We start from the raw sequence: 19,246 nt of genomic DNA, 5'->3' as shown, positions 1-19,246 counted from the left end.
TTTCAGACATGTACTTTACTCTTAAACCTTTAAGCAGAGCTTAAAAACAAGGCAGTCACATTCTTATAAGTGGGAGTTGAACGATGAGAACACATGGACACACTGCAGGGAACAACACACACTGGGGCCTGTCGGAGGGCAGGGGGTGGGGGAAGGGAGAGCATCAGGAAGAATAGCTAGTGGATGCTGGGCTTAATACCTAGATGATGAGACTGCTGGGCGCAGTGGCTCATGCCTGTAATCCCAGCACTTTGGGAGGCCGAGGCAGGTGGATCACTTGAGGCCAGGAGTTTGAGACCAGCCTGGCCAACACGGTGAAACCCGTCTCTACTAAAAATACAAAAACTTGGCCAGGCATGGTGGCAGGCACCTGTAGTCTCAGCTGCTTGGGAGGCTGAGGGACGAGAAGTGCTTGAACCCGGCGGGCAGAGGTTGCAGTGAGCTGAGATCACGCCACTTCACTCCATCCTGAGTGACAGAGTGAAACTCTGTCTCAAAAAAAACAAAAAAAAAAAAAGAGAAAAAAAACCTAGGCGACAGGATGATGTGTACAGCAAACCACCATGGCACATATTTACCTAGGTAACAAACCTGCACATCCTGCACATGTACCCCCGAACTTAAAAAAACAAAAAAACAAGGTCATTCTCCAGAATAACCACAATACCATGATCACACCTAAAAAAAATAATAATAATCGGGGCCGGGCACGGTGGCTCACACCTGTAATCCCAGCAGTTTGGGAGGCCGAGGTGCGTGGATCACCTGAGGTCAGGAGTTGGACACCAGCCTGGCCAACATGGTGAAACCCCATCTCTACTAAAAAAATACAAAAATTAGCCAGGCGTGGTGATGCATGCTTGTAATCTCAGCTACTTGGGAGGCTGAGGCAGGAGAATCATCTGAACCCAGGAGGCAGAGGTTGCAGTGAGCCGAGATCACACCACTGCACTCCAGCTGCACGACAGAGCAAGACTATGTCTCAAACAAACAAAAATAATTTTCTAATGTCATTGCTGAAAATAAGAGCTTTTCCCAATCAACGGGATGAACTCCATCTCAAAGAAGGATAAATGCTTGAATCTTACAGATTTTAGAGACATGAGCTGATATAGTAGCCACCTCCAATGCTGGCTAATGTTTGTTTTGGTCTTTTTTTTTGGAGACAAGGTCTCTGTCACCCAGGCTGGAGTACAGTGGTGTGTGATCTCAGTTCACTGCAGCCTTGACCTCACAGTACCAAGCAATCCTCCTGCCTCAGCCTCCCAAGTAGCTCACCGCCACTCCTGGCTAAGTTTTGTATTTTTTGTAGAGATGGGGTCTTGCTGTGTTGCCCAAGCTGGCCTTGAACTTCTTGAGCTTAAGCAATTCCCCTTCCTTGGCCTCCCAAAGTAGGAGGCATGAGCCATTGTGCCCAACTTGTTTTGGTTTGTTTTAAACAGTTTTAATAAGATATAATTCATACATCATAGATTCACATGCTTTAATGTTTTAAATAAATTTACAGAGGTGTGTACCAATTACCTCAGTATGGTTTGAGAACATTGCCATCACCCTGTGATGCCCACTTGTAGTAAATTCCCCAGTCCCAGGGCAGCATCAAGCTACTCTCTGTGTAGACTTGCCTTTTCTGGGCATTTGCCGTAAATGGAATCATCCAATAGGCGGCCTTTGTGCTGGGCTTCTTTCAGGTAGAAGCATGTTTTGGAGGTTCATCCATCTGTGGTATTGGTATGTTTCAGTATTTTATTTCCTTGTTGCTGCACAGTATTCTGCAAATGACCTTTTCCTCTTTTTCTTTCTTTCTTTTTTTTTTTTTTTTGAGGAGACTCACACTGTCAGGCTGGAGTGCAGTGGCGTGATGCTGGCTCACTGCAACCTCTGCCTCCTGGGTTCAAGTGATTCTCCTGCCTCAGCCTCCCGAGTAGCTGGGACTACAGGTGCCCACCACCATGCCTGGCTAATTTTTGTATTTTTTTTTTTTTTGAGACAGAGTTTTGCTCTTGTTGCCCAGGCTGGAGTGCAATGGCGCAATCTGGGCTCACTGCAACCTCCGCCTCCCAGGTTCAAGCGATTCTCCTGCCTCAGCCTCCTGAGTAGCTGGGATTACACGCATGTGCCACCACCCTGGCTAATTTTGTATTTTTAGTAGAGACGGTGTTTCTCCATGTTGGTGAGGCTGGTCTTGAACTCCCGACCTCAGGTGATCCACCCGCCTTGGCCTCCCAAAGTGCTGGGATTACAGGCGTGAGCCACCGTGCCTGGCAATTTTTGTATTTTTAGTAGAGGCGGGGTTTCACCATATTGGTCAGGCTGGTCTTGAACTCCTGACCTCATGATCTGCCCACCTCAGCCTCCCAAAGTGCTGGGATTACAGGTGTGAGAAACCACGCCCGGCCATCTCTCAGGGGTTTCTACAACCGAAACTGTCACTTCTAGTTTGAGATCACAGGGATCCAGGGCTTCTGCAGCCTCCACTGAAATGGCAGTTTCCCGAGGGTGGCACCCAGCTGGCTATGTTCACCCTTCATCCCTGATGCCCACACGTGGTCTGGCATGACTGAGGAACTCAAATATTTCCTGAAGTCAACAAATGAACCTCCAACCCAGAAGGCAGCATCACCATGTTTGGGGAAAGAGGCTGTATTAGTCTGTTTTCATGCTGCTGATAAAGACATACCCAAGACTGGGTAATTTACAAAGAAAAAGATGTTAATGGACTCATAGTTCCATGTGGCTGGGGAGGCCTCACGATCATGGTGGAAGGCAAAAGGCATGTCCTACATGGCAGCAGGCAAGAGGGAATGAGAGCCAAGCGGAAGGGGGAACCCCTTATAAAACCATGAGATCTCATGAGACTTATTCACTACCACAGGAACAGTATGGGGGTAACCACCTCCATGATTCAATTACTTCCCACCGGGTCCCTCCCACAACACGTGGGAATTATGGGAGCTATAATTCAAGTCGAGATTTGGGTGGGGACACAGTCAAACCATATCGGAGGCCAAGAGAGGGAGAGAGCCTTGTTTCCTAAGGGCTTGCTGGGACTCTGAGCGCAGACCAGCGTGGCTGGGGTGTGGTGCAGTTAGACTCTGTACCTCTAATCTCAGGGCCACCTTGCCTGTGAACTTCCTGCCAGAGGAAAGTCCAGAGGTAAAAGGCCAGACTCTGCCCTGGGACAGCTCTGGAAAAGCCTGGGTTTCAGAGCTTGTCTGATAACCTATGGGGCAGTGGGAGGAGGTGGCCAGCAGTTTGGTTTATGAGATGCAGGAGGTTCTGAACCTGGGCCAGGAGGCCGTGGCAAACTGTGCCACTCTGAGCCTTACCGTCCTCAGCTACAAGCTGGGTGCACTTAGGGCTGCCTTGCAGGGCTGTTGTGAAGGTAACAAGGAGGACACAGCACCTCTCAGGATGCACAGAGCCGGCATCGAGAACATCACTGGTCAAACCCTCAGCTCAGAGACAGGAGGCAGGCAGCTCGGGCAGCCTCCCCTGGGGCTCCTGGCCATATTCATGCCTGCACCGCCCAGCCCCTGTCCAACAGCTGGGTCTGACTGTGTCACCTCTTCCATCTCATGGGACCCTGAAAGGGCTCCTAGGCACATCTCCCTCAGAAATGAATCCACAGCTACGATTCCACAGGTACGAATCCACAGCCGTGCACAGGTTCACAGCAGCACTACTTTTAACACCCCAAACTTAGAAACACCCAAATGTCCATCAAGACTAGAATGGAGGCCGGGCGCAGTGGCTCACATCTGTAATCCCAGCACCTTGGGAGGCTAAGGTGGGAGGACTGTTTGAGGTCATGAGTTCGAGACCAGCCTGGGCAACACAGCGAGCCCCTGTCTCTACAAAAAATAAAAAAAGACCAGAATGGGAAATAAACTGTGGAATGTTCACACCATGGAATACCGCACAGCAATGAGAGGAAGCAAATTTCCACTGGACGCTGCAGCATGGCTAACAACCATAATGTGAGTGAAGAAGCCACATACTCAAAAAGTGCAGACTGTAGGCTTCCGTTGACAGAAATTCCACAATCCAGGTCAGGCTCCGTGGCGCACACCTGTAATCCCAGCACTTTCGGAGGTCGAGACGGGCGGATCACGAGGTCAAGAGATTGAGACCATCCTGGCCAACATGGTGAAACCCTGTCTATTAAAACTACAAAAAATTAGCTGGGCATGGTGGTATGCACCTGTAGTCTCAGCTACTCGGGAGGCCGAGGCATGAGAATTGCTTAAACCCGGGAGGCGGAGGTTGCAGTGAGCTGAGATCACGCCACTGCACTCCAGTCTGGGCGACAGCGCGAGACTTGTCTCAAAAAACAAACAAAACAAAACAAAACAGGCCGGGCGCGGTGGCTCACGCTTGTAATCCCAGCACTTTGGGAGGCCGAGGCGGGCGGATCACGAGGTCAGGAGATCAAGACCACAGTGAAACCCCGTCTCTACTAAAAATACAAAAAAATTAGCCGGGCGTGGTGGCGGGCACCTGTAGTCCCAGCTACTCGGAGAGGCTGAGGCAGGAGAATGGCGTGAACCCGGGAGGTGGAGCTTGCAGTGAGCCGAGATCGCTCCACTGCACTCCAGCCTGGGCGACAAAGCAAGATTCCGTCTCAAAAAAAAAAAAAAAAAAAAAAAAACAAAACAAAAAAATGAAATTACACAATCCAGCCAAACCGAAGGTATGGTGTCGGAAGTTGGAAGTCACCTGGGGTGATTGGAGGGGCGCCAGGACTCTTAAGTTCCTGATATGGAGGCTGCTTACACAAGTGTGCTTAGTTTGTGAAACCACATCAAGCTGTATACATTTGATTTCTGAAATTTTCTGTATGAAATATACACATATACATATATATATGTATATATATAATTGTTTTTAAGACGGTCTTGCTTTGTCACCCAGGCTGGAGGGCAGTGGCACGATCTCGGTTCACTGCAACCTCCACCTCCCAGGTTCAAGCGATTCTCCTGCTTCAGCCTCCCGAGTAGCTGGGACTACAGGTGCATGCCACCACACCCAGCTAATTTTTGTATTTTTAGTAGAGATGGAGTTTTGCCATGTTGGCCAGGCTGGTCTTAAACTCCTGACCTCAAGTAATCTGCCTGCCTTGACCTCCCAAAGTGCTGGGATTACAGGAGTAAGCCACTGCACCCAGCCATATATATATATATTTATTTTTTTTGAGACAGAGTTTCATTCTTGTTGCCCAGGCTGGCATGATGTCGGCTCACTGCAACCTCCACCTCCAGATTCAAGCAATTCTCCCTCAGCCTCCCAAGTAGCTGTGATTACAGGCGTGTGCCACCACGCCTAGCTAATTTTTGTATTTTTAGTAGAAACGAGGTTTTGCCATGTTGGCCAGGCTGGGCTTGAACTCCTGACCTCAGGTGATCCACTCGCCTCGGCCTCCCAAAGTGCTGGGATTACAACCCAGCTATATTTTTGAGACAGGGTCTTGCTCTGTTGCCCAGGCTGAAGTGTAGCAGCAGGATCACAGCTCACTGTAGCCTTGACCTCCCCAGCTCATGTGATCCTCCCATCTCAGCCTCCCGAGTAACTGGGACCATAGATGTGCACCACCATGCCTGGCTAATTTTTAAAAATTTGTTTGTAGAGATGAAGTCTTGCTGTATTGCCCAGGCTAGTCTTGAACTCCTGGGCTCAAGTGATCCTCCCGCCTTGGCCTCTCAAAGTGCTGGGACTACAGGTTTAGTCACTGTGCCTGCCCTGAATGTTCTATTTTAAACAAGAAAACCAAACCAAACCCAACAACAAACCCATCCTTCAGAGCTCCCCTCTGTCCGCACCACTAACAGTGCCCTCAAAGTTTCGGGTGATCAGGCCCCTGTGGACCTCCCCCGCACCACCTTACCCCTTGTCTCCCTCTTGCCCACGTCATCTAGCCACACTCGGGCCCCAGGACACTGGCTTACACTGTTCTCTCTGCCAGGAAAACGCTCCCTGGGTAACTCCCTCTCATTTCTTAGTTCCTCATCCTCATCCTCCCTCAGGAGGCTCCCTGTACTGACAGGCCTGCATTTCATGGACTTTGCTCCTGAGGCCTATTTGGGAGAGGCAATGTGGCCCAGATCATGGATGGCTGCCCTGTCCCAGGGAACTATTCTGGGAAGCTTCCGGCCCGCTCCTCACACCTCCTGCTTCTCAGAGGCTAATAATGGCAGTGCCTGAGGAAACCGAGGCCAGCTGACCCCAACGAGCCCAGGCTGGGAGTGCGCACAGCAGGGCTAGGCGTAGTGGGACTTCTGGGCTCTCTGGTGGGTTCTGAGTCGCCATCATCTACGGCCACACAGGCCAGCTCATGGTCCCCGCTCTACTGGCCTGGCCACTCGCAGACAGAGCCACTCTCAGTGGGATTTCCTGGGTAATTCTCAACTCACCTCGGGGGTGCTCGTGTCACTTATCAGGCACTTGCTCTAGGTCTGGTCTGGACCAGGCTCAGGGTGTACCAGGCCCTGTCTTCATATTGCCCAGGGTTTCTCCAGTGGTGGCTGTAACCACCTGTATCAGAACCCCCGGAGCACATAATGCAGACACCTAGGCTCCAACTCAGACCCACTGGATCAACCCAGGCCCCACTGCAACCCAGGAATCTGTGTTTTCTACAGGCTGATCTCGGCACTCTATAAAGTCTGAGAGCCGCCGCTGACTGGGAGGGATAAGGAACCGATTACAGTCCAGTGAGGTCAGGGCTGAGACAGGACAGGAAATGCAACCCTGAGAGCCCAGTACTGGCCCCTCACTTGGCTGTGGAAACCTGTAAGTCGAGGAGACACCTGAGCCAGATTGGGCCGGGCAAAGTAGGGCAGGAGAGGCGGTTCATCCCATGCAGCAAAACAGCGCACGGTGGCCAGGGGCGGTGGCTCACACCTGTAATCCCAGCACTTTGGGAGGCCGAGGTGGTTGGATCACGAGGTCAGGAGATCAAGACCATCCTGACCAACACGGTGAAACCCCGTCTCTACAAAAAATACAAAAATTAGCCAGGCGTGCCATTGCACTCCAGCCTGGGCAACAGAGCAAGACTCTGTCTCAAAAAAAAAAAAAAAAAAAAAGATTAGCTGGGCATGGTGGCTCACGCTTGTAATCCCAGCATTTTGGGAGCCGAGGCAGGCGGATCACCTGAGGCCAGGAGTTCGAGACCAGCCTGGCCAACATGGTGAGACCCGGTCTCTACTAAAAATGCAAAAATTAGCCGGATGCGGTGGCGCGCGCCTAGACTACTCGGGAGGCTGAGACAAGAGAATCACTTGGACCCAGGAGGCTGAGCGAGATAGTTCCACTGCACTCCAGCCTGGGCCTCAGAGCAAGACCCTGTCTCAAAAAACAAACAGACAAAAACAGCACATGCTAGGGGCAGGAGACAAGAGGCTGAGCCCTCCCAGCCCACCTTACCTGGACTGTAATCCAATCCAGCCAGAGACAGAGTCGGGTAGGAGAGGTGAAGGCGGGTGGGAAGGTGTGGCTGTTCACGCAGGAATGTCTTGGGAAAACTGAGGGGTAGGTGGAAAACCGACTTCTTGTTTGAAATGCTCCCAAGACGCCTCATCAAGTAGCATAGACGTGACTGAATCAATAAATCTTTGTTAAATGAATGAAAAGAGGAAGAAGTCCTTAACTGTAGCTAAGCTTCCACTCTTAAGTATCAGTTAAGCTTCTCTGTTCAGTCCAGCGTTTAGGGCGCCTACTGCGCGCCCCGCCCCACACACTTGACAAAAAGGTCTGTGTGACTTGCCCTTTCGCCGGCCAGTATGGGGCAGAGGGAAATAAGCCCCCTCTGCTCTCTGGTCTCAGTTTACTCGTAACTGAAAGTGGGTCGGTTCAAACCCCTTGGGGCTGAGGTTGCCTCTCCTCTTCGAGCACGCGCTGTCGGACGCGCAGGTCCCCAAGACCGCAGATCGGCACGGGGTACCAGGGAAGCCTTCATTCAGGGCGCAGGTCCCAGCCGAACCAAAGCTCCCACCAAAGTTCAACACGCCCCCAAAGCCAGCACCTGATTGGCCCGCCCTGCCCACCAGCTGAGGCAGCCTCACCTTCTGATTGGCTGTTATGCTCCCTGTTCTGTGCTGGAACCCTCCCCTTCTCTGATTGGCTAGGCGCCTACCTGCGCTCGCCCCGGATTGGACGCCAACTGGGCCGGCTCGTTGGCTCCCAGGGGCCCCGCTCTCTGATTCGCCGCTCGGGCCAGCCCCACGGCCTGCACGCTGAATGGCTGCGCCGCTACCTATATTGGCCTCCGATTGGGTGCACGGCGCCTCCCCGGCGTGATAGGTCAGGACCACCGCCCCCCTGGCTCCCCATTGGCTGCTCGAAGAAGCCCGGTCTCCGGGTAAGATGGCAGCGGACGGACAGTGCTCGCTCCCCGCTTCATGGCGGCCAGTGACCCTCACCCACGTCGAATATCCCGCAGGTAAAAGGCGGTTCCGGCTCCAAGGACGCCTTCCCGGGGACGGCCTCTCAGCCCCGGGCGCTCCGGCCTGCGCGAGCCCGCGGAGGGGGCGCCGGGGGACCGGGGTAGGAACTGTCAAATAGTGAGCCATGGAGGGGCTCGGCCGGCGCGCGCGCCGCGCAGGCGCAGTGGTGCGGGGATGAGCTGGGCGAAATTGTGAGGCGCTCGCTCGCGCACTCTGCGGCTGCGCGGCCAAGGGCGCTCCCCCCCCCTCCGGTCCCGGGGCGCCGGTGGGCTGAAATGGGGTGGGGATCTGTGTGAGACGAGAAAAGATCCCTGGCCTGGACCTTGGCCCTTCTTCCCCGCCCTGCCCTGTCCCAGAGAGGCCGCACTCCTGCTCCAGCGTGCGGGGAGTGTCTTGTTTCCTTCGAACAGTGCTTTGGGCTGCTTGTAAGAGAAAGCTCCTCGTTGCTGGGAGTGTGCAAGCTGAAGCCAGGCTTTTGAGTACTTGTGGTGCCACGCCCTGAGCAGGGCACGATTCCACAACAGAGAGGACCCGATGAGGGGGCGGGCAGCCTCTGGGATCTTGACTTCTGGAGCTTCCCATCAGACACACCTCTCGAAGCGCAGGGCTTTCCAGTTGAGAGGTCCATTAGCGGCGTTCTGGAGGCTGTCTAGTGAGAGTGGCGCAGAGCCTGGGCGTGGGGGTCAGACCCATCTGGGCTCCAGTTGAGGCTGAGGCCTTGTGCAGGTGCCTGCCTCTGCCTAAGTTACTTCATCTCTAAAGTGGGACTGATTACAGTGCTTACCTTCTGGTGATGGTGTGAGCATCAAATAGCAGGAGGCACAAGAAGGGCTGAGCACAGTGCCCGGCATGCAGTAAGCGTTCAGTAAATACCTGCAGTTAATGTTATCCCACCTTCCAGGACCCTCCCTGGGTAAGATGGTTGAGTGCCAGGGAAGGCTGGGGCCCCTCATTGAGCCCTGGTTGCCTGGGAAGGGCCTGCTCATGCTGCTGTCTTGCGAGATGTGAGAACCTGGCTCCGCTGAGGGCACCAGGACTGAATGCCAAAGAACTTTGACCCTGGTGTTCTGGGTTGTACTGGGGGTGGTATGGCCCTGCCAGGTGCTGGGCCTTGCCTGCCTGCCTGTCTACCATTCATCCATCCATTCATTCATTCAGCCAATATCCGCTGAACGCTTCTGAGTGCTAGGCCCTGGGCTAGCTCTGGTTTTAGAATGCTTAACAGACCTGAAATATCCCTGCATTCCTGCACTATGAAAACCAGCTGCTCTGTAAGAGGAAAGCCAAAGTCTGGAGGTGGGGAAAGACTTGCTAAGGCCTCTGCACCTTCACAGCTTCCCCTCCTGGCCTCAGAGTAGCTTCTTGGAGTGCTCGCAATCCAACGAGCCAGAAGGAACCTGGCAGGCAGTTGTGTGCAGCATGATACAGGCTGTGATGGACCTGGCTGAGCCTGGAGCATCTGGTGAGGTCTAGTCCCCTATTAATGCTTCCATGGTTCCCTGCACTTCTCCGTCACACCCCTCTTCACACCATCACTTGCTTACTTCATTCATTCAACAGTTTTTGAGCCCAGTTAAGAGCCAGGCCCTGTGCTGGGCTTGGGGGATAGAGTGGGGTATAAAGAGACCCTGTCTCTACTCCCAGATGCTGTCCTGATATCTACACTAGTGGATCATGAACTGTGTCTGGATGGCAGATTCTCCCGTCAGACCGCAAGCTCTGCACTAGCAGGGACGTATGTGTCTTTTTTTTTGCCACTGTGGTGGGTTCTTAGTTGTTCGTTGAGTTCACCCAGAGAGCGTCCCAGGTGGGGGAAACTGTGTGCAAAGGTCCAGAAGCAGGACAGGGCACGGTGCGCTCAGGGAACTCGAGTTTGGTCCTTGGAACTGGAGCAGAGGGTGGGAGGGAAGCAGGGCCAGGACTGTACAGGGCCAGATGAGCTGCGCTGAGGGGGAACTTGTCCTAAGGGCCATGGGAGGCCTGAGGGGGCTTGGATCAGAGAGTAGAGAGGCCAGAGTCCCTGGTAGCATCTTCGGGAAAACCCCAGGGTAGTGCTGGCTCTGGGACAGGCTATGGAGATGGCTAAAGCTTTGGGGGTACCAGTCACTCACTGTCTTCAAAACCCAGTGCTGTGAGGGTGAGCTTCGTAGTGGAGAGGCCCAGGAAAGAGAAGGGACTCACCCACTGTCACCCAGTGGGACTGTGGCAGCACCAGCACTTGAACCCAGGCACTTAGCTGGGCTGCTCTGCTCTCCCAGACCAACTCCAGGCCAGCCTGATCCTGGGTAGGATGGGCTGGGTAGGATCCTGTGTGTGGGTGAGGCGGGGCATGCGTGTGTCTATGTCTTCAGCCCTGGAATCTGGGCTCAGCCCTCTGTGGACACCTTCCCTGCTGCTTGTGTGAGGCTGGTGGCGTGGACCATTTCCCACACTGGGTTCTTTCCATCTCTGCCCCAACATGGAAGTGTCCTGGTTGCCAGGGACCAAGCTGGGTGTCTCACAGGTCCCATCTCATCGAGTCTCATGCAGCTGTAGGAGGTAGGCACTGATATCCGTGTTCCACAAGTAGGTGAGCTGAGGCTTGAATCCTTGCCTCAGTTCATGCAGCCAGTGATTGTGGGCATAGGAGCTGAACCATGCCCTCAGACCCCAGAGTGGCTACATAGCTGCCTGTCTCAAGTGGTGAGGGTGGCCTTCAGACTCAGCCTCCCCTCCCCTTGGATTCTCAGCTTGAGTGTCCCCATCTCCTAAAAGGGGCCAGTGTTCCTCTGCTGCCTCCATCCCAGGCGTGATGGGAGTGTCAGAAGCTGGTAATCAATAGGTAGGCAGTTTCCTGCCAGAGAAGTGGCACGCAGCTGTTACCGTCGCCCTATTGGGCTTGGTTTCTGTCCGAGTCTTCAGTGTGGACCCAAGTCTGTGTGGTGTCCAGAGAATGTGGGATTTCCCTGGCGGCCCAGGGCTCAGCCAGGGCAGCCCCAGCACAACAGCGTGTGGCTCTCATGTGCCTGCCGGGCTGCCTCCCAGGTCCCAGGCTCCACCTCTGGAGTCACCAGGCCGGGTTCACCTTCCTGATTTGGCAGGAGGGATTGGTCTAGTGTCTGGACCAGGTCAGAGACTTGGACTTTAGTCCTGGTCCCACCTCCTTCTGGCTGTGTGACCTTGGGCGAGTCACATAGTTGCTCTGGAATTCAGTTTCTTCATCTATAGAATGGCACCTGCTTTAAACGCATGCTGTGTGCACTTTAGTACTAAGTAGTAGACAGCGTCACGTATGGCTGTGACTGAGTTGGCACGATCGGCTGGTAAACAGGTGTCCGTGGCTGCCTGGCCTCCATTCTCCAGGCCCTGCCCGGACCTCCTTTCTGGCTCAGGCCTTACTTGTAGGGGGCTGGTCCCTCTTCTGATGCCTGTGCCCTGTCCTGATTCTGTTCTCTGTCTTGCCAGGTGATCTCTCAGGCCACCTCCTTGCCTACCTGAGCCTCAGCCCTGTATTTGTCATCGTCGGTTTCGTGACCCTCATCATATTTAAGCGGGAGCTGCACACGGTGAGTCTGTCCTGCCCACACCCTCCCCACCCCACCCCCAGTGCCCCCACCCTGCTTTGGGAAGCCTGTCTGCGCCTCAGTCCAGGGTTTGCCTTCTCATCCCTGCGTCCACCTGTCTTCAGGTGCGTGGAGCCTCCTGGCTGGTTCTAGGTTACTCACCTGTTGGGCTGGGAGGTTCAGTCAGAGGCCATGGTCTTTGGGACTAGGTAGCAGCCAACAGGTGCACAGAGGCCCAGCTGACCATACGTCTTCCCCAGCAGATCTCCTTCCTTGGGGGCCTGGCACTGAATGAGGGGGTCAACTGGCTGATCAAAAACGTCATCCAGGAGCCACGGCCCTGTGGAGGTAGGGCCTCGGCTGGGAGGGCCTGAGGTTCCCCCAGGTTGGGGCATTACTGGGAGGTCTGCATCCTCTCGTGATGCCCTGGTCTCCTCTCTCTCCCAGGCCCCCACACAGCAGTGGGCACCAAGTACGGGATGCCCTCCAGCCATTCCCAGTTTATGTGGTTCTTCTCCGTCTATTCCTTCCTTTTCCTGTATTTAAGGTGAGTTTCTACCCCGGTCCGGATGGCCCTGAACTGGCTCAGGCCGAGTTCTGCTAGGGACTCAATGCTAGCCCTTCGGATGCCCCTGGGGTGGGAGGGGCTGCAGCGGAGGCAGAAGGTACTCAGGGACCATTTGGATGGGGCCAGGGACTGTTTGGGAGGCCTGGGCTGGGCTGTGGGCTGAGGTCATCTGGTGGGCCTGTTTTCCCAGAATGCACCAAACAAACAACGCCAGGTTCCTGGACTTGCTGTGGAGGCACGTGCTCTCCCTGGGACTCCTCGCTGTGGCCTTCCTAGTCTCCTACAGCAGGTATGGAGCAGGGAGAGCCCCTGCCTGCACCCTGCCCATGTGGTGTCCTGCGGGTTCCTGGTCCCTGTGGGACCCCACCATGGATCCTAGTCCCAGAACCTGTAGGGCAGGACTGGAAAAGGGGTCCCAGACCTCTAGTTTTAAAAGGACAGGGCTCCAGCTGCCCCGTCTAGCCCAGTCCCCACTGAGCCCAAGATTCTGGGACCAACTCCACGTATCAGCCATCTCTTCCCAGTGTTCCAGAGGAGCCCACTGTAGACAAATTCAGAGGTCAAGGTCTAGATGGGAGGCAGGCAGATCCCAGCTGACCCTTCACTGCTACAGATGGGAGAGCTGTGTTTGGGGTCCAGCGCCCTCCCTTTTGGAAGTGGATCTGAGGCTGTGCCCCGTGGAGTCACTGTCCTGTGTGTCTCCACATGTGCGGGCACAGGTCCCTGGGAAGCTGGCACATGGGCAGTGGGGATTGTGCGGGCCTGTGTCTGACTGGCTCTCACATACTTCGCTTCTGGCCTTGGCCCAGGGTCTACCTGCTGTACCACACCTGGAGCCAGGTGCTCTATGGAGGCATCGCTGGAGGCCTCATGGCCATCGCCTGGTTCATCTTCACCCAGGAGGTCCTCACCCCGCTGTTCCCCAGGATAGCAGCCTGGTAACTGCCTCCTGCCTTCCTGGGCACTGTGGACCCTGTCCCCTCCTGTGGGTGGGGCCATCAGTGGGCGGACCTAGGAGTCTTGACCCCAGCCCCTGTCTCCCTGGGAAGGCCCCAGTGCCCCAGGGTTTGTGGCAGAGACACAGGGGGTTTCCTCAGGCCCGGAAGCCAGAGTGCCATCCTCTGTCCTCGCCTAGGTTCTCAGGGACTTAGAAGCCTGAGTCCTGCTGGGCTGTGTGTGCTGTGGGACAGTGCCCCTGCCTGAGGTGACACAGGTGACATAGCTGGGTCTCTCAGTGGCTCTGGGGTCTCAGGCCAGGCAAAGACTCTAGGCAGTTGGGGTGGGTGCCGTGCCAGCCCCGGGCAATGATGGGGATGTCTGGCGTGGTAACAGACTCATGCCCTGATGTGGCCCTGGCTCTCTGATGTCTGTCTCTCCAGGCCTGTCTCTGAGTTCTTCCTAATCCGAGACACAAGCCTCATTCCCAACGTACTCTGGTTTGAGTACACGGTAACCCGGGCAGAAGCCAGGTGAGTTCAGGGGACAGCAGTGCTCACTGGGCCAACCATAGGCAGCCTCTGCCTCCATGTTTGGAGGGCTCTCCGGGAGCCTCGCGCCTGCCTAAGCACTTTTCTCGCATTAACTCATTGAATCCTGCTGTGACCCCCATTTTGCAGATGATGAAACTGAAGCTTGGAGAAGAGAAGTCACTTGCTTGAGATCTTGCAGCTAGTGGGTGGGGGAGCAGGGTGGTGAACCCAGGCTGTCTGGCCCAGAGCCCATGCTTTTAACCTCTGCAGCCCAGAACCAGAGAGCTGGGCAGCTGAGGTTCTCAGGGCTCCTGTGTGTGGACATCCCTAGGGATTAGTCCAGATGCTTTCTTAGACCTGGGTAAACTGAGGCACATTAAGTTAGGAGGCCAGCCTGTAGTTGTGCAGCAAGTCAGGACAGAGCTGAGCTTTGGAGACTCCTGACTCATGCTGTTTCACTCACCCCAAATCCTGGGTGGGGTTCCTAGGGGAGTGGGAAGGCTGGCTTTTCTTTTCTTTTTTTTTTTTTTTTTTTTTTTTTTGAGATCAAGTCTCACTCTGTCACCCAGGCTGGAGTGCAGTGGTGCGATCTCGGCTCACTGCAACCTCTGCCTCCTGGGTTCACACCATTCTGCTGCCTCAGCCTCCCGAGTAGCTGGGACTACAGGCGCCCGCCACCACGCCTGGCTAATTTTTTGTATTTTTTAGTAGAGACGGGGTTTCACCGTGTTAGCCAGGATGGTCTCAATCTCCTGACTTCGTGATCCACCCGCCTCAGCCTCCCAAAGTGCTGGGATTACAGGCGTGAGCCACCGCGCCCGGCCGAAGGCTGGCCCTTCTCTGGTTTCAGAGGGGAGCTGAGGCTCCAGAGGAAGACTGGGAGGTTTCCAGGCAGGCTGAGAGGGACTGTGGGGTGGGGTAGGGTGGGGCGTCCTAGCAGCCAGGAAACGTGTTTAGTGCATCAAGGTCCAAATTATGCTAACGAGCTTAAGAGCAAAGCCGGGGATCCATGAGGAAAGGGGATTGGAGGGGGTTAGGGCAGGCAATCCCATTAGAGGCAGAAAGGCCGCAGCTGGCCCTGCTGGTCTCTCACGGGCCTGCCCCGCCTCACCCTGCCCTGCCCTGCCTGGCCGGCCTCCACCTGCCTTCATTTACCAGAATCTCAGGGCACACCTCTTCTGTGCCAGGCTGTGTGCTGGGGGCAAGCACAGTGACAGCCATGGTCCCCTGCTCACGGTGCTCGCGGCAGGCAGGGAAGAGCTGCGACGCACCTGCCTATGTGATCAGTGCTGTGGCCTGACAGCTTGTGTCGGGAGCCTATGTGGGGACGTGGGAGCTGGGGGGAGGGGTGGGGAGGTGGGGGGATGGGGGGATGGGGAGGGTAGGGGGCTGGGGAGGGTGTGGGGGGGTTGGGAACGTTCTCAGCAGAGGGAAGGGCATGCACAACTCCTGAGGCTGACGAAGCTTGGTGACTGCACCAGACGGAGGCTGCCGGGGCTGGAGCCCCGGGAGCAAGGGGTGTGTTGTGGGACGAGGCTGGGGCCACATCACACAGGACCAGTCAGGCTTCTAGATTTTAACTGGGACCCTAGACAAACCCCATTCTCCTCCACTGAGTCTCTGTCAGCCCCTCTAGAAAATGGGGGTGATTGGCCCTGGTTCCCTCAGGTTCCTGGGCCCACCCTGGATATAGCCACACCCCAAACTGGGTGCTCAAATCCCCTCAGTAACCTCCATCAGTAGTTCTCCTGCTTTCACTTGCATACCTCCCAGATGGGGAGCTCACTACGTTTCTGTACCTCTGTTTTGATCAATGATAACTGAGCCCACTTGTGCTGGCTCGTCTGTAAAGGGAAACTCCCCATAACTAACTGGAACCCAGCCAAGTCCCTCTTGCCTCTGTCGTCTCATCCTGGTCCCTACCCCTGCCCCAATCCCCTGGCTCCACTTCCTGGATTGCAGAGCTGAGATAACAGGTACAGGCCTCGCCGGGGAGATCAGCCCTCTCTAGGTGCCATTCCCAGGGCAGGCGCTCTGATGGGCCCAGTTCAGGTCAATCGCTGGCTACTGGGCGTGGGCATTTGCCTACTTAGTTGGGACTACGGGTGGGGTGGGGACAGCTGTAGGTCACTGAACACCAGGTGTCCCCACATCTGACCCCCATCCCATTTTGCAGGAACAGACAACGCAAGCTGGGGACGAAACTGCAGTGACCAGTGGGTGTGGCTGGGTCCAGCCTCCAGATCTGGCCCGCACGATGCCTTGCAGGATGGACAGGATGACAGACAGGGACGAAGCAGAGACCTCTACAGACCCAAGTCACCAAGTGGAGCCTTTTTTTTTCTTATTTTAATTTTAATGAACAAGGTGGACCAAAGGGCTGAACCAGCCCCTCAACCAGGACCCTGGGGGGCCTGCTGCCTGGGGGCCGTGGCCAGAGACCCTCGCTGTGCTGCTGCCAGCCACCGGCTGGGCAGGAAGTGCCCTCGGCGTGGGCACCTGGGTATGAGTTGGAGGAGGAGGGCTTGCGCCTCTGGTCTCGGGGCCAGGAATTCCAGGTGGCGTGAGTAGTACACACTATTTATTTTTTGGTTTTATCAGAGGCAGGCAGGATTTTGGAGCTGGAAGAACCTGTTCTCCGGTGGCTGCCCTGTGAACAGAGGGCTCCCGGTCAGCTTCCCAGGCCCTTTGCCCTATGCCCAGAGGGCAGACTGCCTCTCCCTGGGCCGGGGTGGCCTGGGTGACAGGAGGAGGGGAGCATACCCCATACCCTCCCTGCCACCGTTGCCATTCCAGAACCTCGGTCAGTGTTTCCCTGTCTGGGGGCAGGGCCCAGAGTGAGCACGCGTCTGGCGGCTGCTGTCATTGTGTTCTACCCCGTATTGACCCAACACCACAAGGGCTTTCTCTGGTCCCCTGTCCCTAAGACAATAATCCCTTTCTGACAAAGGAGCCTGCACATGTGGGTGAGCAGACCCAAGCTGTTTACAGCTCTTTCTTGTCCTGTCATCCAGTAGCAGTTAGTCTTCATCCCCACGCGAACAAAATGGGAAGGAGCCGCGAGGAGAGGAGTGAGGCAGCGGGCGCCCGAAGTCCCTCGTCCTTCCCTCTGTGTGTTCTGAATATGTCCTTGTCCTTCCCGACCCATCTCTGACCAGCTGGGAACCTGCTTGGGGTCCCCCTCAAACCTGTGTCTGGGGTGTGGGCTCACAGATCCCTACCAGCCCGGTTCGTGGGAGGGCTCTTCCTAAAGGGACCCCCATCTCTAAGTCACTCTGAAAGGGAGTTGTGGAGAGGATACGCCTCCAGACTCTCAGAAGTTTTGGACTGAACTGGGTCACTCGGGATCTGTGTTTGAATCCTCCCCACCCCTTTCTTTGTGGAGGTTCCTAACCTGCTGCTGAAGCACAATATTTTGGTGCTTTCTTTTCTCATTTGTTAAAGGCAGTGTCCAAAAGCCATTCCAGATGCCAGGACCAGGGGCTTATTTCTAGGGAAGGTAGGTCGGTTTCCACGTTTCCCTCCCGTTATTTTTATTTTTTACTTTTTGCCTGAGACAAGCCGAGTATGAGGTGGTTTGATTTAAGAAAAATCAATGAAATTGTTTACTATTGTTTTAAAATAAAACCGTAAACTCTGGCGGCTTGAGCACTTGCTGACTGAGCTCAGGAGAGGAGACTGGGGCAGCTGTGGGGACACATGACCCTTAGGGGCAAGGATACAGTGAAGACCATAAAACCGGAAGTGATCTAGTCCCTTCTAGCCTACAGCAGGGGTCTGAATGACCTCTGCGGCATTTCCCGTCAGGGTCTGCCCAGCTTCTGATTACATCCCTCCAGAGGACCTCACTGAGGGCCAGCATGCCAAACTTGGACACTCTCAGCCTTAGGAAGTTTTCCTCTTTTCACTCTCAAGTCTCCCTCCCTGTGTGGCGCTGGCCCTGCTCTCACTGAGCCTCGTTCCTCTGGGACAGCCTTGAGGACTCAGGGGCAGCCAGTGTGCCCTTCAGAATGTGCCAGGATAAACGTCTCCACTTGGTCTGACACAGTGGCTCACGCCTGTAATTTCAGCACTTTGGGAGGCCAAAGGAGGAGGATCATTTGAGCCCAGGAGTTTGAGACCAGCCTGGGCAACATCGCAAGACCCTGTCTCTACAAAATATTTTTTAAAAAATGAGCTAGGCGTGGTGGTGCACACCTGTGGTCCCAGCTACTCGAGGGGCTGAGGTGGGACGATCGCTTGAGCCTGGGAGTCAAGGCTGCAGCGAACTGTGATCACGCCACTGCACTCCAGCCTGAGAAAGACCTCATCTCAAAAACAAATATATGTGGACAAAGATGATCAAATATAAAAGGAAAGAAGACACCATGATGGAGAACCAGCAGAAAACAGATAATAGAAACAAACCCACAAATACTTCAAATACTGGAATGATTAAGCAGACTGCTTTACTAAATTTTTGAGATGGAGTCTTGCTCTGTCGCCCAGGCTAGAGTGCATTGGCGCGATCTCAGCTCGCTGCAACCTCCGCCTGCAGGGTTCAAGCAACTCTCCTGCCTCAGCCTCCCCTGGCTAATTTTTTTGTCTTTTTAGTAGAGATGGGGTTTCGTCATGTTGGCCAGGCTGATCTCTAACTCCTGATCTCAAGTGATCCACCCATCTCAACCTCCCAAAGTGCTGGGATTATGGCGTGAGCCACCATGCCCAGCCTATTTTACTATTTTTAAAGAGAAGGCCGGGCACGGTGGCTCACGCCCATAATCCAGAGACGGGCAGATCACTTAGGGTCAGGAGTTCAAGACCAGCCTAGCCAACATGGTGAAATACCATCTCTATTAAAAATACAAACATTAGCTGGGCATGGTGGCATGCGCCTGTAATCCCAGCTACTTGGGAGGCTGAGGCAGGAGAATCGCTTGAACCTGGGAGGCAGAGGTTGCAGTGAGCCGAGATCGTGCCACTGTGCTCCAGTTTGGGTGATAGAGTGAGACTCCATCTCAAAAAAAATAAAAGGCAATATCTGCAGGGAACAGGAAACTATAAAGCGAGCCCTGGCCTGGAATCATAGCTAAAAAACTAGGATTCGAGAGGTAGATTTAACAGCAGATGAGAGAGTTAAAAAGGAAAAGCAAACTGGAAGATGTGTCAGAAGACATCCTGGCTGCAGTGTGGAGTAGGAAAGCTACTGGGAGCAGCTTTAGGCGCACCCGCCCCTGCTAACTA

At 54.7% G+C, this 19,246-nt stretch overlaps 1 protein-coding gene and 1 long non-coding RNA gene across 7 annotated transcripts; one reads left to right on the top strand and one right to left on the bottom strand.

Moving 5' to 3' along the window:
* Nucleotides 1-1,469: 1,469 nt before the first annotated feature.
* Nucleotides 1,470-8,297, bottom strand: LOC134736158 (uncharacterized). The gene is made up of 2 exons (XR_010119956.1): nucleotides 7,426-8,297; nucleotides 1,470-1,720 (listed from the first exon to the last, which is right to left on the bottom strand). It is a non-coding gene; the product is annotated as an uncharacterized lncRNA (long non-coding RNA).
* Nucleotides 8,139-17,662, top strand: DOLPP1 (dolichyldiphosphatase 1). 6 transcript variants are annotated; one of them, XM_055270803.2, is made up of 8 exons: nucleotides 8,139-8,440; nucleotides 11,889-11,989; nucleotides 12,250-12,334; nucleotides 12,434-12,533; nucleotides 12,745-12,843; nucleotides 13,364-13,492; nucleotides 13,934-14,023; nucleotides 16,200-17,662. In XM_055270803.2, the coding sequence occupies exons 1-8, from the start codon at nucleotides 8,365-8,367 to the stop codon at nucleotides 16,234-16,236; spliced, it is 717 nt and encodes a 238-aa protein (XP_055126778.1). In that variant the 5' UTR covers nucleotides 8,139-8,364; the 3' UTR covers nucleotides 16,237-17,662. The 6 variants fall into 6 exon arrangements, with proteins under 6 accessions (XP_055126778.1, XP_055126782.1, XP_055126781.1 ...); XM_055270805.2 differs by lacking the exon at nucleotides 8,139-8,440 and adding an exon at nucleotides 8,663-9,906; XM_055270807.2 differs by lacking the exon at nucleotides 13,364-13,492 and having other exon boundaries at nucleotides 8,325-8,440.
* Nucleotides 17,663-19,246: the final 1,584 nt, after the last annotated feature.

This window comes from Symphalangus syndactylus, chromosome 3 (genome assembly GCF_028878055.3).
Source record: "Symphalangus syndactylus isolate Jambi chromosome 3, NHGRI_mSymSyn1-v2.1_pri, whole genome shotgun sequence".
Lineage (NCBI taxonomy): Eukaryota > Metazoa > Chordata > Mammalia > Primates > Hylobatidae > Symphalangus > Symphalangus syndactylus.
The sequence above is the reverse complement of the archived record's forward strand: the minus strand, read 5'-3'. Positions and strand labels throughout refer to the sequence as shown.

Bases quoted from the DNA above. Each gene is read 5' to 3' on its own strand.
- DOLPP1 (XM_055270803.2), top strand. From the start codon at position 8,365: ATGGCAGCGGACGGACAGTGCTCGCTCCCCGCTTCATGGCGGCCAGTG. The intron at 12,335-12,433 runs GTAGGGCCTCGG...TCTCTCTCCCAG, and splicing joins GGAGCCACGGCCCTGTGGAG to GCCCCCACACAGCAGTGGGC. The intron at 14,024-16,199 runs GTGAGTTCAGGG...CCCATTTTGCAG, and splicing joins GTAACCCGGGCAGAAGCCAG to GAACAGACAACGCAAGCTGG.